General features: G+C 36.7%; 2 protein-coding genes across 7 annotated transcripts; both read left to right on the plus strand.

The window, feature by feature from the left end:
- Window positions 1-1,398: 1,398 nt before the first annotated feature.
- LOC140797537 (amino-acid permease BAT1 homolog) lies at window positions 1,399-10,049 on the plus strand. Of its 2 annotated transcripts, none has more exons than XM_073151080.1 (8): window positions 1,399-1,619; window positions 2,499-2,759; window positions 7,361-7,379; window positions 7,507-7,726; window positions 7,811-7,992; window positions 8,408-8,697; window positions 8,877-9,006; window positions 9,639-10,049. In XM_073151080.1, exons 1-8 carry the CDS (start codon window positions 1,492-1,494, stop codon window positions 9,984-9,986), a joined length of 1,578 nt encoding a protein of 525 aa, XP_073007181.1. In that variant the 5' UTR covers window positions 1,399-1,491; the 3' UTR covers window positions 9,987-10,049. The 2 variants fall into 2 exon arrangements, with proteins under 2 accessions (XP_073007181.1, XP_073007182.1); XM_073151081.1 differs by lacking the exons at window positions 1,399-1,619; window positions 2,499-2,759 and adding exons at window positions 5,559-6,025; window positions 6,141-6,401.
- A 337-nt stretch (window positions 10,050-10,386) lies between these two features.
- Window positions 10,387-13,953, plus strand: LOC140797538 (uncharacterized). Of its 5 annotated transcripts, none has more exons than XR_012110680.1 (7): window positions 10,387-10,723; window positions 10,804-10,879; window positions 10,942-11,006; window positions 11,107-11,267; window positions 12,518-12,728; window positions 13,408-13,644; window positions 13,732-13,953. XR_012110680.1 is itself a non-coding variant. In XM_073151082.1 (6 exons), exons 1-6 carry the CDS (start codon window positions 10,721-10,723, stop codon window positions 13,573-13,575), a joined length of 684 nt encoding a protein of 227 aa, XP_073007183.1. In that variant the 5' UTR covers window positions 10,548-10,720; the 3' UTR covers window positions 13,576-13,953. The 5 variants fall into 5 exon arrangements, 2 of the variants coding, with proteins under 2 accessions (XP_073007183.1, XP_073007184.1); XR_012110681.1 differs by having other exon boundaries at window positions 10,547-10,723; window positions 13,717-13,953; XR_012110682.1 differs by having other exon boundaries at window positions 10,549-10,723; window positions 10,928-11,006.
- The last annotated feature ends 584 nt before the right edge of the window (window positions 13,954-14,537 follow it).

Below are 14,537 nucleotides of genomic sequence, written 5' to 3' on the forward strand. Positions count from 1 at the left end.
TATCCAGAATAATGGAGCATCCAATAGTTTGATTAGTTTGATGAGTTCCGTGGAGGATTCATTCACATATGAAATGAGGTCCCGGTTCGGCCGAGGGTTAGAATATAAGTAGAAAAAGGTTAAAGGCATGTCACAATTATTAGTCTAAGGCGACCAAGATATATAAAAGATATGAATGGGATTTAGATGAGATTAATTAATTATACTGCTAAGGACTTGAGATTAAATTACACAGATAAAATATGACTTTGTATCTGGTTTCCCCTTGACTATCGACTCTATTCAAGACAACAGTCTTAAATCGGGTAGATTACATGCCACGTAGTTGACGATTCTAATCTAAGGCTTGACCTTAACATAGGAAAGCGGCGTAGCATTGATCCGGTCCACCTATCAACGTAGAGAAGAGAACAAAGGTAGGATAAGTAGACGGTCAAAACCGCCGTCCAACTTCTTATATATATATATAGTACTTACTGCCCACCCACATTATATCCTCAGGTGTACAGAAAAATGAAGGTCTTGTATGGAGGTATCGCATCAGCATGGCGTCGAAGGACGTATGGAAGGCTCGAGGAGGCAACTCCTAATCCGAGAAGGAGAAAGCCGGCAACGAGATCGGCTAAAATCAAGAGAGGCAAAGGAGAAGTCGGCAACGGCTACGCTACTAAGAAGAGGGTTTTGGTGCGTCCCATCCTTCGGCTACGTTTAAAGGCGTTAATATCGCCGCTTCGTTGGTTGAGGGACGTCTACGTGAACGCCATGCTGGCTGTGGCCGGAGGGAAGGGTGGGAGGATGGTTTCGTCCTATCAAGTCTCTCTCGCGCCACATGGGCTGTGGGAAGTGGGGAGGGTCCAGAAAACGAGCGGGAGATTCGGGGATTCCGAGGGGAGGATGGTGATGGTTTTGTACAACGCTTTAGTAGCTAATCCGGAGTTGAGGGAGAAGGTTCATGCGTTAATAGATGCTGCTACCTAAATGTCAGTTACAAAATACTTGTAATTTAGTTTCCACTAATGTGCAAGATCATCATCTCTTCAACCAGTCCGTCAATAAAACATAGCATAGCCACTGGTTTCGATCACTCACGTTACAGCTTGGTGCTCTTCTTTTTCTTTTCTTAGACCAAATAGCATGTAAAAATAAAAATAAAAATGAATAATTAAAGCACTCTCGAGAATATTGACGAGCAGCGGAGGAGGAGTGAAGCTCCGCAGCAAGATGAGAAATGCCACGACGACGTCGACCGATGAGAACGAGAGTCTCCGGTTAGTAATGTTTATATGTATCGGTGATTTATAGTGGCTCATCCGTATATATGTTCATCTTGAAGGGTAAATTGGAATCAGGTTCCCACGCGATAGGACAAACTCTCCTCTGCCCCGAGATCCCCCCTCAAAAAAGAACATTTCCATTCATTTCTACTACCCTCAGTGTCTCTTCTCTCCTAGAACCTTCTCTTCTTTCTGTAAACCTCTGGTAGATTTAGAGATGGGAATGGGAGAAGCGAGAGATGGAGCCTCGTATGTTCGTCTGGAGGATGAGATCGAGGACTCGGACGCGGACGATTCCAAGTTGAAGCAACTCGGATACAAACCCGAACTCAGTCGCAGCCTCTCGTATGTATTGCCTTCCTTTCTCCCCCCCCCCCTTCTCTCGCTCTCTTCTAACCCTAGCTCTTGTTCGAGATTCGATCGGGGATACCGTTGAATTCTTCAATTTTGAGATGTATTCCCTTTCGAAGGCAGATCTCTGCAGCCACAAAAGCTGGAATTTCCTGCATCAGCTCTATTGCCAGCCTGTGATCGGGTCGGGTCATAGTTGGTTTAGCAGCCAATGGAAAGCTGCCATGTATCCACTGCAGATTATTTAAATTTAAAATATGAATACATAAAAATCTTACAAAGAAATATTCAAATAAAATTTAATGATCGTTAGAGTAAAACCATTCAAACTATTAGATACTGATCTCAATTAACTGAATCTATTAAATAAATTTTATTTTTGATGAAAGGTAGAAGGTATTTGAGAAAAAAGTAATAGGGTCAAATTTTTTGTTGTTGCAAATTTTCGTAATTTTTTTTACTAAGAAAAAAATCTAAAATATGAGGCTCATAACGTGACGTGAAAAATGTAATCTACGAAACATAGTTTTCATAAGATATAACAAGTTTCGTCGCGAGAGATATCAAGGAATCAGAAGCCTTTTCGTACAGAGATCAAGGCCGTCAAAGGAAGAAGAGGGCGTTGATTGATTAGATCATGATTCCCGTGACGGCGACTCCTCACCGGCTTTCTTTAATTACCTCATGAGCCTGTAGGAATCCAGCTTTATTGGATTTGACCCGATAATAAATTTTCAGCCCGACTCCGACCCGTTATGATGCAATTAGCCTCAGCTACTTATTTAAACAAAAAGATTTAAGGAGATCATAGTTTACATCCATCGCCAATGTAAGTAATTTGCTGAGAAATATTGGTGCTCTTCTCTTATGCAGGGCAATCTCTAACTTTGCTGTAACTTTCTCCATCATATCAGTTCTCACTGGCATAACAACACTCTTTGGCACTGGCCTTGAGTTTGGAGGACCAGTGACCATGATCTATGGATGGCCTATTGCTGGTGCATTTACGATCGTCGTCGGGCTCTCGATGGCCGAGATTTGCTCCGCTTATCCGACTTCCGGTGGCCTCTACTTCTGGAGTGCTAAGCTCTGTGGTGAACGCTGGGGACCTTTTGCTTCTTGGATCACTGGCTGGTGAGTCAACAATTTAATGCATGCTCACATCTATACATATTTGAGTGTTACTTTGAAGCTTGATCTGCAAATATCCACAGCTTTTAATGCTTAGACATTGCATTGATACAATTTAGTTAGTTGTCTGTTAGAGTGGTTAGCACTTAGTACTTAGTAGAGCTATTTGTTATATAGGTTTCTAAAATCCATGTGTATACTAATCTGATTGTGCTGAATAAATTATAACTAAACAATTAAATGAAACCCTGTCTCTGTTCCTTGACCATTCCCAACCATGCAAGAATATTTTACAGATTCAAAGATGCAAACCAAAGTTTTAGTGTTGTTTTCAAACTTGGGATATATATATATATATATATACCACAACTATTGAGGCCAGAATCTCACGCACACTAATTTGCATTGGAAAAGGGATATAATTTTTCTTTCCCTGTCCAGTAAGTGTGCAGATAAATTCATGTTTTGTAGAAGTTCTTGTTAACAGGATAATGCAGATGATTTCCATGCTTTGTGCTAACTATTTTCCATTTAACATCTGGCTATTAGTAACCACTTATGCTCTTCTATCTCGGACTGATGATAATGAGTTCTGTTAAAGGTTCTAAAAGTGCCCTACCAGATCTTCTTCGTGTAAGTCTGTAAGATAATCGACAGCTCTAAAATTTCAAACTGTTACATAATGAACTAATAATGTATATCATGTCTTTAACACTCTTCTTCATGTATGGCCTCTAATACTGCACATAAATTAATAATAGAAAATATGGGGTGTGGCTCCCGTACCGTAATACTAGATATTAGAGAAATAGAATCAGACTAAAGAGATTTGAACCCAAAACCTCTAGAAAAAAATAGTTTTAATATCATATTAATTAACGGGCTACTATAAAAGAATAAATCATTAGATAATAAACTAATAATGTATGTCATAGCTTTAACACTTGACCGATGCTTACATTTATTATTACATGCCTAATACTATTGTTCATCTAACTATTAGACTAATAAAGAACAACCAATAGTTTAGTTTCCACAATTTACTAAGTTATACTTTTCTTTAGAACTAGTACTGCTGTAACATACTTGATATATCTGGTCTGACGCCCTTTTCATGTGTGAACTCTACCTTACAAAAGGAGATGATCCTCTTACCTGACTAACAACAGTGTTGCTTAATTTGTCTGCTTATCGGCTGCAGTTTTCTAAGTCATACCACATGGTTTTGATTAGTCATTTAACCCATAAGTCATCAATGAAAGCTACATATACTATCTTTCAGAGTTCAAATTCAACTCTCTTTGTCTATTTCGTAAAGCAACAGACCATCTCTCAAGTGGTAAAATATTTAGATTCTTTATAGTTATAGGTCACAACTGATGTGCAAATCTGTTGTCAAATTGCTTTTGGTCTTATATTTGGATATCATAGCTCTGTAGAATGTATTTGTGCTACTTACTTTACCAGATAAATTTATTAAAAGTACCCTAATTATTGCCTTTTATTATGATTCGCATCCTATCACAATGAATATTTATTATTTGACTTCTATATTTTACTTTAAATATCTTAAAAATACATCGAGTTAGCTTTAACCTAACTATCAACTAACGGTTTGGGAATAAAAAAAATTAAAATAATACAAAAAAAAAACTATCACTTAACTTTGAAAATCTTATTCTTTTATTTTTAATTTATATTAAAAAACTTATTTAAATATATTAAGCTCATTTTACATTTATAATTAACTTTATTTATTTATGGTAAATTTTGTTAAAAAATTAATGTTACAGTTTTAAAATATTAAAAGTAAAATGCTAAAGTCGAGATAAATATCTATGTAAAGGTATAAAGAATAATCAAAATAAAACAAAAGGTGTTTTCGCTAAATTTAGAGGAAAAAAAAACTTGCAAATGAAGGTGTAAAACGACAACTACCCAAAAGGAGGCCACAAAATAGTTTTATTTTTTAAAAGTTTTTTTTGACAAACAGGCCCTAGCCCTCTTTTCATCCACAAAATAGTTTTGCATTTAAAATTTAAGTGATGCTAAGATGAATCTGTTTCAAAGCTACAATTCTAATTGTATATAGATTCCTTAATCAAGAATCTTTTAGATAGTCAAACTACTCTCTCATTCTCTGCGAGACTTATAGCTGCAACCTTTTTGGCTCATCTCCTCGGTGCATTCCATGCAGTGGGCCAGTCATACCTAAATGACAATATTACCCACCAACGCTTACCCTTCTACTTTTTTGAGTGCAGGATATTTGTTTTTTTTATTATGGTTTTAAAAACAAAACAGAATTTTGAGTTAATTAATAGGTTGATTAAAAAATATAATTTTGTTTATGGCTACAACTTGCAAAAGATGTGTCATATGTGGCAGAAGGTTATGAATTAATTCAAACGCTTTGTGAGCACAAATGTGATGAGTGAGTATATTTCTATCACTGTGTTGTAGCGATAATCATTAAAAAAACAAGGTGCTATTCCTGCTTATTAAAATATAATTAATTACTGCTATCAAAAGCCAAACTCATTATCATCATGGATAGTTTTAATGGCACGTGTTTCATAGTGGCCAGCACATAATACTAGTGGTGGCATACATGGCAAGCTTACCGATCACAGGCCGTCCATCTTAACAAGGGACGACCCTGATGCCTTGGCCATATCAGGTAGCCGAGTAGGTGACACATACTTATGGGGAGGGAGGGGGGGGGGGGCAAGATTGGAAAGTTGTACTCTTTGGGCAGGCACGTAATATTAGCCAATAATTCCACCAAATATATATATAATATATATATTAGAGAGAGATCTCTACTGTGGGCCTATGGCCGAGTTATTTTCCAATAAATTTTGAGATATGTGACTATGTGAAGCTTGTGACTCCTTATCCTATTCCTTATTATTTTTCAGTTCATACTTCAGTTTTATGATTGGCTAACCCGAGGAATTAGAGGAACACAAAAAGGGAGAAGAAGTCAATTTGATTTGTTTTTTTAAACACTTTTTTGGCTTTGGCAATAAGAGAATTCATACCACGAGGCAACTAATAGATAGTTTCCTCTCTCTCTCTCTCTCTCTCTCTCCCTCTCTCTCTCTCTCTCCGTTTCAAGGAGGACATCCACATAGAGATCCAGTAGAGATGACTTGGAAGAAAGACGAATTCAATGGCTCTGGCAGGATTGACATCGACGCTTCGGATTCAGGCCATGCTCGGCTCAAAGAGCTTGGTTACAAGCAAGAACTCAAGCGCGATCTCTCGTAAAAATCTCTCCTTTTCTAAGGGTCTCCAGTACCTGAATCGATTTCCTTGTGATTTTCGCTCCATTTCTTTGGTCTTTTGGATTTATGGGTCTTGTTGGGTATCCTCTCACAGGGTGTTGTCAAACTTTGCCTTCTCCTTTTCCATCATTTCTGTACTCACCGGGATAACCACGTTGTATAACACCGGGCTCAATTTTGGAGGGCCGGTGACGATGACCTTCGGGTGGTTCGTCGCTGGGTTCTTTACGATGTTGGTCGGGCTATCGATGGCCGAGATTTGTTCGTCGTACCCGACGTCGGGGGGACTGTACTATTGGAGTGCTAGGCTCTCAGGAAAAGAATGGGCGCCCTTTGCTTCCTGGATAACTGGATGGTACTAGTGACTTTCTTAGATTCAAATCCTGTTTCTGTGCTGAATGCTTGTTTTCGATTAAAAAAGGATGATCTTTTGGCAAGTCTCTTGTTTACTGAATTCTTTGGTTGTTCTTTGAAGATTATAGTTGGTGTAGATTGCACATTAAAAATTCTAACGGTATGAATCAGGTTATTTATTGTTTTAAGTCGGATTGGCCTGACCATTGACTATCTTATCCAGCATGTTTGGTAACATGAATATATTAGGACTTTCATAACAGAGGTGAGATTCAGGGCTATAGAATGATGTTGATCTGATTCATCTCCGTTTCCCTATTGCGGAGGTGTGGTAGCAATGCATTATGAGAGACATTATCAGTGGAGCAGAGCACGCATCATAAATCTTTATGGTATTCTGGAGAATCTTTAGTAAGATTCTTACTGTAAAATGTAAGGTATTATTATACTTTCTTGCTTGTGCATCGGATTTCATTTTATATTGGGAAAAAAAACTGTGTTTCATAATGTGAGAAGCGAGAACTTCACTTTCAATGTGAGAATGTTATTTGTGGAGGATGTTTATTCTCTTTTCTGGAATAAAGCTTGGTGAAACCGTGAAAGTAATATCCTTGGCTAAATGGCTACTAGAAAAGTTACTTCTGCTTTCTAACTTTAAAGGGTTGGTGTAATAGAATGAGGGTCATACCACTTATAGTCACCTGTAGGCTGTAGGGTGTAATATAATGAGGTTCACAATCACTTGGAACTTAAAAAGTATAGTCATCTAAATGCATTTTATCTTGTGTTCATCTGTATCTTTTATGAGTTGAATGGGATGTATTAAACCCATCTGCAGTTTTTTGTTTAAATCAGAAACTACTTATTTCAGTACCAATCATTTTATGATGACACTGTGTAAACCTTATATTTAATCTCTCATCCATCCATTACTTAGTTTTTTCTTTCTTTTCCGTGCAGGTTTAACATTGTTGGACAGGTAATTGAGAAGCCCAAGACTTCTTATCTGAAACTTGAAGTCTTTTCAATCTGAAGAATACCTTCGTTGGAGCTGATTTATCTGTTCTTATTCTTCTAAGATGTTAAACAATCTCTCTATTTTGCAGTGGGCTGTCACTACAAGTGTAGATTTCTCATTAGCACAATTAATTCAAGTTATTATCCTACTTAGCACGGGTGGAAATAATGGAGGAGGATACAAAGCTTCTAAGTATGTGGTTATTGGTTTCCATGGGGGGATTCTGCTTCTTCATGCCATAATCAATAGTCTTTCCATTACTTGGTTATCTTTCTTTGGACAGCTTGCTGCAGCATGGAATATACTAGGTAATGCTCTCTCTCTCTCTCTCTCTCTCTCTAAGTTTTCTATCCGATAACCTATCAGGGTCCTGATGGGTTGATTCTGCGCAGGTGTCTTTGTCCTTATGATCACTATACCTGTAGTTTCTACTAAGAGGGCCAGTGCTGAATTTGTTTTTACTCATTTCAACACTGATAATGGTGCCGGAATCCACAGTAAACTTTACATATTTGTTGTGGGACTCTTAATGAGCCAATATACGTTGACAGGATATGATGCATCTGCTCATATGGTATGATATCTATCTTCTCCTTTTATCCAATTAAATACTTTATAATATGTCAATTACATAGAAGTTTGTACGTGCATAATATTATATCCAATCAACTAGAACTTTCTCAACTATATACTACTGACACAATGTCATGCTCGCCATTGATTCTTATCCAAGTCTGTCATTTGTCACTAAGCAGGTAATAGAGCATTTTGTTTCTTCCATCTAGGTCTTCTAAGATCATCTCCTTCGACAATCTAACTTAACTATGAAATCCCCTTCTTTAGATACTTGTTCTACACTCTAATGATTCATTTTCTTATGGAAGTTCAATACTAGTTACAAACTTTCAAACAAACATAATGTGCCAACAGTAAGCTTCTTACAAACTACTGTACTGTTGAGCAATTTCTGAAGTTTTTTCTTCATTCAGACAGAGGAAACTAAAAGTGCAGACAAAAATGGACCTAGGGGAATAATTAGTGCCATCGGTATATCAATCATTGTTGGCTGGGGTTACCTACTTGGCATCACATTTGCAGTGACAAACGTTCCCTATCTTCTGAGCACCAACAATGATGCTGGAGGATATGCAATCGCTGAAGTATTCTACCTTGCCTTCAAAAATAGATATGGAAATGGTGTTGGTGGTATTATTTGCTTGGGAATTGTTGCTGTTGCAATATTCTTTTGTGGTATGAGTTCAGTAACAAGCAACTCTAGGTAAGCATATTGTTTCTGTGCCTCTCAATTTCTAGCATAATAGTTACTTTCTCCTATCATTGAATAGGTATTTTAGTTTCTAGTAAGTTTCTTTTCATAACTCTCAAGTGGATTTTCTTTTCAATGGTTCACTTGCAATCTTTATCCTTCATGGCAATATATTGTTTTCTTGAAATTAGGATGGCTTACGCATTTTCAAGAGATGGAGCGATGCCATTATCATCACTGTGGCATAAAGTGAACAAGCAAGAAGTCCCGATAAATGCAGTTTGGCTCTCTGCATTCATTTCATTTTGCATGGCATTGACGGTAATGACCATGTCCCTTTGATCTCCCTGTTTTTCCACACATTTTTTTTAATCTCCAAAAAACATATGATTTATGTTTGTTTCTCACATTGTTCACTGATAAACAAACTACAATGCCACTTCTTTACTGTTTGCGAATTTAGTAGTTCCTTCTGACACATACTTGTGGCATTATGCCACTGTTCAAATCTAACTCTACAGTCCAAGTTTATATAGGAAAAAGGATTTTCTTGCATTCACTCACATACTTCCTTCTGGCACATATCAAGTGAAATTTATGTCATTTTATGAGTAACTCTGCAATTCAAGTTAAAACTGAAAAGTTGCATATAAACACCATTTATTTGTGTTGTTATCATGTGAATTATCTGACCTCATGATTAGTCTTAGGAAGTAAATATAGGAAATTTGCAGGATTCAATCGGATATTAAACTAGACTTCTTCCAAGAATAATATAAAGTTAAGGCCTTTCTAACAAACAAATAACTCAGATCATGTATATACATGCCATAATGCCTCTGATGAACTTTGCACCTCTTGTTTTACTTTTGACACTTGCAATTAGCATAAGATTAAATCAAGAAATCTTTGCACAACCTAATCAGATACGTTTCTTTCTTCTTTCCGTGTAGTCTCTTGGAAGTCTTGTAGCATTCCAGGCAATGGTTTCTATAGCTACAATTGGACTCTACATTGCTTATGCGCTGCCGATCTTTTTCCGAGTGACTCTAGCTCGAAAGTCCTTCGTCCCAGGCCCCTACAACCTCGGTCGATATGGGGTCCTGGTGGGTTGGGTTGCTGTGCTTTGGGTTGCAACAATTACAGTTTTATTTTCGCTGCCAGTTGCTTATCCCATTACAAAGGATACTCTCAACTACACACCAGTAGCTGTTGGTGGCTTATTTATCCTAGTTGTTTCTTCTTGGATTTTTAGTGCACGACACTGGTTCAGAGGTCCCATAACCAATATAGATACCTGAATGTAAAAACGGCATATTGTATACTTCTCAATTATTATGTTTAACTGTTGATTGCTTGATTAATTTGTCTTCTTGGTCCATTCTCTGTATGTCATCTCTTTGTTGTTCAAGTAGACAGTAGATTCTGTGGAATGGAAAGCAAGAAAAGAAGATTACATCTCTTCTTCTTTTTTTCAATCTTTTTTCATATACTCCTGTACACATAATGTTTCACTGCATATTAGGCTAGTTGACATTCTTAAAATTATTATCAGTTATAAACCACTTATTTTGATCTTATTCTCGATTGTGGATAGATAAATAGAATGATATAAAAGTGTTTTGAATATAGATCATAAAAATGCATGGTAGGCACAGAGTCCTTATGTAATTATGAGACTGGAATACAGTTCAGTAGTAGGGATCATTATATTTCACACCCTATCCTTTCAGAATTAACACTTCGAGCCCAAAATATAAATACTGGAATAGATAAGGTGTGGATCATAAATTCGTAAGAACGTAGGGTACGGGTTCGAATCTACTATCTAAATCCAGATCCAAATAAATAAGCATCCTCGTAGTCGTCGGTGGATAAACCGCGCGGTACTCCCAATTCGAGTTCTCTCTCCTCTCCTCTCCTCTCCTCTCATCGCCGTTCCGATACCTCTTCGCAAATAGCAAACAGCTTGAGGGACTCCACGCCACCTTCGAATCCTTACACGTCAAAACCCTTCATCTCCATCGATCTCGATATGGTTCGTAAAACCCTCCCATCTCTCTCTTCCATTTGTTTAAGATTTTCTAGGGTTTCCACCTTCTCGATTCTTGTCCACAGGAGGAACCCACAGAGGAGCTCGAGCCGCTCTTCGACTACAGCCGCGTCCAGCCCGAGAATTTCTTCTCCTTCGATGGTAATATTACTTACAGTTATTTCTTATTGCTGTTCTTTTCATCTCTAGGGTTCGATCCGCAGATAGCGACTTGGAGAAGTCTCCAATCTTTGCGAATTGCAAGCGGAGGAAGATGTCCGATGCGGGGGTGAGTTTTTTCCCCTAATTTTGTCCTACTTAGGGTTTTGGTGCCAATCGTTGTATATATTTAGATTGACGTTTCTGATTTAAAATTGGATGATCGGAAGGGGAAGGGAAATGGGAAGGTAGACTGTGAGGATGTGGTTGTTTTAGATGAAGGTAAGGGTCAGAAGAAGGTAGAAGACGAGGATGATTGGTTGCCTCCTCCACCGCCTAAGGTTCACAATGCCGGATTGGAATTGGAGGATAAGACTTTACAGGAGTTGAGGTACTTCACATGCCTTAGTTTTTGGTGCGGATATCTTGCTGTCTAAATAGTTGGAGTTTGAAATCTTCCCTCGTTACCTATTGTTCATAATGGTCTTTGATATAATTGTTTATGCTTGTATAGTTGTTGTATATGATTCGAGGATATATATATATATATATATGATAATGTACTTGGCTTTCTGTTATTTTGCTGCTCATTTGGCGTTGAGCAACTGTTACAGCACTTGGATTATCTTATCTTTCATACACCCTTGGGGTGTAACTTGTCAGAGACCATTTTTTGCCATTGTTCAATCATTGGCTAATTTGACGTAACCTTGGGGATGTGCTAGGCCTTAAGATTACATGCTGGATAATTGTAGGATCGGTCACTATGCAATTTATAGAACATCTCATTCTAGCAGTTAGTTGAGGACCACTAGGAGGAAGGGAATTAGAGGAGAGAGTTAAAAGGATATAAGAAGATGGGTGAAAGGAGAAATAACCTAAAAAAATTTGAATATAGTCATTATCCATTAAATGCTCAGTGCTGACAAATCATACGTAATTTCTGATTTCCCTTTGACTCTCTGTAGAACCCTAATCCCCCCATCTTCCATTTAATGAATCTCAGGTCTTTTAGTTAAGATAATTCTGCTATTATAGTATTTGGAAACCCAAAATTAGAGTAATTAAGGGAAAGCTTTGAAACTTCATGAACTTTTCAACTTGTACTTGATTTATCCTTAATAAACTGATAACAGAACCTAGATGAAGGTAGTGAAACCTTCTTGACTCACCCGTTAAGTATCCAATATATGTTTTGATAGTCATGGTTTCCAGTGAGCAGCATTCACTACTGATTAGAAAAAGGTAGAAAACTATCTGAAACAGCTTATCTCCAATTCATGGACAGTTATCTTGAAATAATTAGCATGCATGTATGTCTAAATGTAAATAGAAATGATGAGTTGTGACAATATGTAAGAATATCATTGGTATTTCACAATTTATATAAAAGAACTTTCTGAGATGACATGATTATCATCTTCATTAGTTGTTTGTGGTACCTTCTTTTTATTTTTATATTTTTACTTTCTTTTTGTGAAACTTCTTACAGATTAGATACTACAAGCAAGGTTCAGGACAAACAAAATAATTTTCTCGTATCTTTCTACATTTCATAATGATATTAGCCACCGATTCCAAATAATTGGACCAAAGGCTTTGTTATTGTTGTTAGCTGATCATCATGTTTCTTGTATGTAGATTAAAGAAGCAGGAGTTGGCCTCATTTGCTCGATCAGCTCAAGATGTATTGAAAGATTTGGTGGAAACTGCCCGAAAAGAACTTGACAGAGCCCGGAAACCTGCTGAAGAAGTAATTCTGGACATGCCATCAAAACCAAAAGTTGAAAGACAAAAAATTGTTATATCTATTCAAGACACTGATGGGCAGAAACAGTTCCGGATATATGCGGTAGTACTTTGAGCACTCATCTTAAATACAATGGATTCTATATTTTTGTGAGTCATGCACATAGAAGGGCTCGTGATATTCTGTCCATAGTGGGAGAAGATCTCAACTTTTTATTGGCATCATATGAACTAAACTGTTCTCCCTTGTTGACACATTTGACAACATTCATGCAATAAAAGGCTATCCTTGGTATCCTGCTAGTTGCAAGTGTAGAAACATTTAGTGGTTGCCCAAACCTCCCACCTATTCAGGTTCTGAGGGAAGATATATGCAGTCCTTACCCATATTCCTATGCGTCTATAATATACTTAGCAGTACATGCATGACTAAATACTTGATTAAAGTTGCCATGCTGGACATGAAGATTTTGAAATGCAGCTACTTGATGATGGTTCACCGATTTGGATGTGTTTTAAGATTCAATATATGACATTTTCATGCTAAATGCTGTAGGATAAATATCTATATCATCTACTGGTAGGAAGCTTAAATTATGTTCATGATGTTCACAAAGCTTCTTCCGATCATGAACACCATGCTTATGTTGATCATCAAATAAGTTTATGATCATTTCCATTACCTTTAAATAATTAATATTGGTGTATGCATCACTTTAAATCTCTTGCAGTTTGTGAACTACAGCATCTTTATTATCTTGTGGAATCTGTTTGGCCTGCAGGATGACAGCTTCGAGAAACTCTTCAAATTGTATGCTGAGAAGGTCAAGCTTAAGCCAGAAGATTTGGTATTCTGTTTTGATGGGGATAAAGTTAGCCCAACTGCAACACCAAAGGATCTGGCGTTGGAGGATGATGATATGATTGAAGTTAATGTGAAGTTACACTGAAGACAGAGGAAGAGTTGCTTCCCTGGTCTGCTTAACTTGGGAGTTTGCTAACCTGTACAATTAGGGGTGGTAAGTTTTTCAATTTTGATAGCTTTTATCTTGTTTTCTTTATGGTGTTTATGTAATTATGTATATGAATAGATGACAACAACACAGGTATTGGGAAACAGTATTTATCAGAGTAGCAGACACTGTGCTTCCAAAGATTACTTGTTGCACATTGTATTCTCAGATTCAACAATAAGGTTACTTTTAGTTTGTTCTTTTATACCATGATTGTCGACAATTTCACAAAGTACACAGTTCATCTGTCTTGTGTATATTACCTAGACATTGTACTTTTTTCAAACTTACTGCGTCCATTCGGAGCGTTGTTCCCTTTTTGTCTCATGTTTTATTGATGAGTACGTTTTTTATTTATATGTCTATAACGTATGCAGTGCGTAAAATTGTTCTTGCAACGTTGAACGAGGAATCGATATAAATTTGAAGAGTCTTTGACTAAACTAGACCTATTTTTTATTTTATTTTTACCGAATCAAATTATTTTTTAAATTATTATTAAATGGAGTTTAATTTTATAGTTCTAACAAAAATATTAAACTAATTAGTATTTTTAAAAACGTTGATCATTTATCGCTAGGCATTTTTTTTTCTTATATAAAAAACACTGATCAGTTTATATTTTAGAATCAGACAAAAAGCTAAATTAATTATTGTTTTTATTTAAAAATAAAATATTAATTAATTAAATCTCATTTAATAATAAGTGAAGAGTAATCTACTTCGATAAAAATAAATTGGAACAACACTAGTCAGACTAGCCAAAAACTCAGAAATAAAAGCTAGCAGAGTATCATGCCGTAACTCTTATAAATAATTTGCTCATGATCAACAAATGTCTTGCATCAAGACGGATTGGTAGCCTTCGATAATTAAACCTGGAATTTAGTGACCTTAGT

The sequence above is a fragment of the Typha latifolia genome, chromosome 11 (genome assembly GCF_019914945.1).
Source record: "Typha latifolia isolate L0001 chromosome 11, TyphaL0001v2, whole genome shotgun sequence".
Classification (NCBI taxonomy): domain Eukaryota; kingdom Viridiplantae; phylum Streptophyta; class Magnoliopsida; order Poales; family Typhaceae; genus Typha; species Typha latifolia.

Coding starts and splice junctions, on each gene's coding strand:
- LOC140797537 (XM_073151080.1), top strand. CDS start 1,492: ATGGGAATGGGAGAAGCGAGAGATGGAGCCTCGTATGTTCGTCTGGAG. Junction 7,993..8,407: donor ATGATGCATCTGCTCATATG/GTATGATATCTA, acceptor TTCTTCATTCAG/ACAGAGGAAACTAAAAGTGC. Junction 8,698..8,876: donor TCAGTAACAAGCAACTCTAG/GTAAGCATATTG, acceptor TCTTGAAATTAG/GATGGCTTACGCATTTTCAA.
- LOC140797538 (XM_073151082.1), top strand. Junction 11,007..11,106: donor GGAAGATGTCCGATGCGGGG/GTGAGTTTTTTC, acceptor GATGATCGGAAG/GGGAAGGGAAATGGGAAGGT. Junction 12,729..13,407: donor AACAGTTCCGGATATATGCG/GTAGTACTTTGA, acceptor TTTGGCCTGCAG/GATGACAGCTTCGAGAAACT.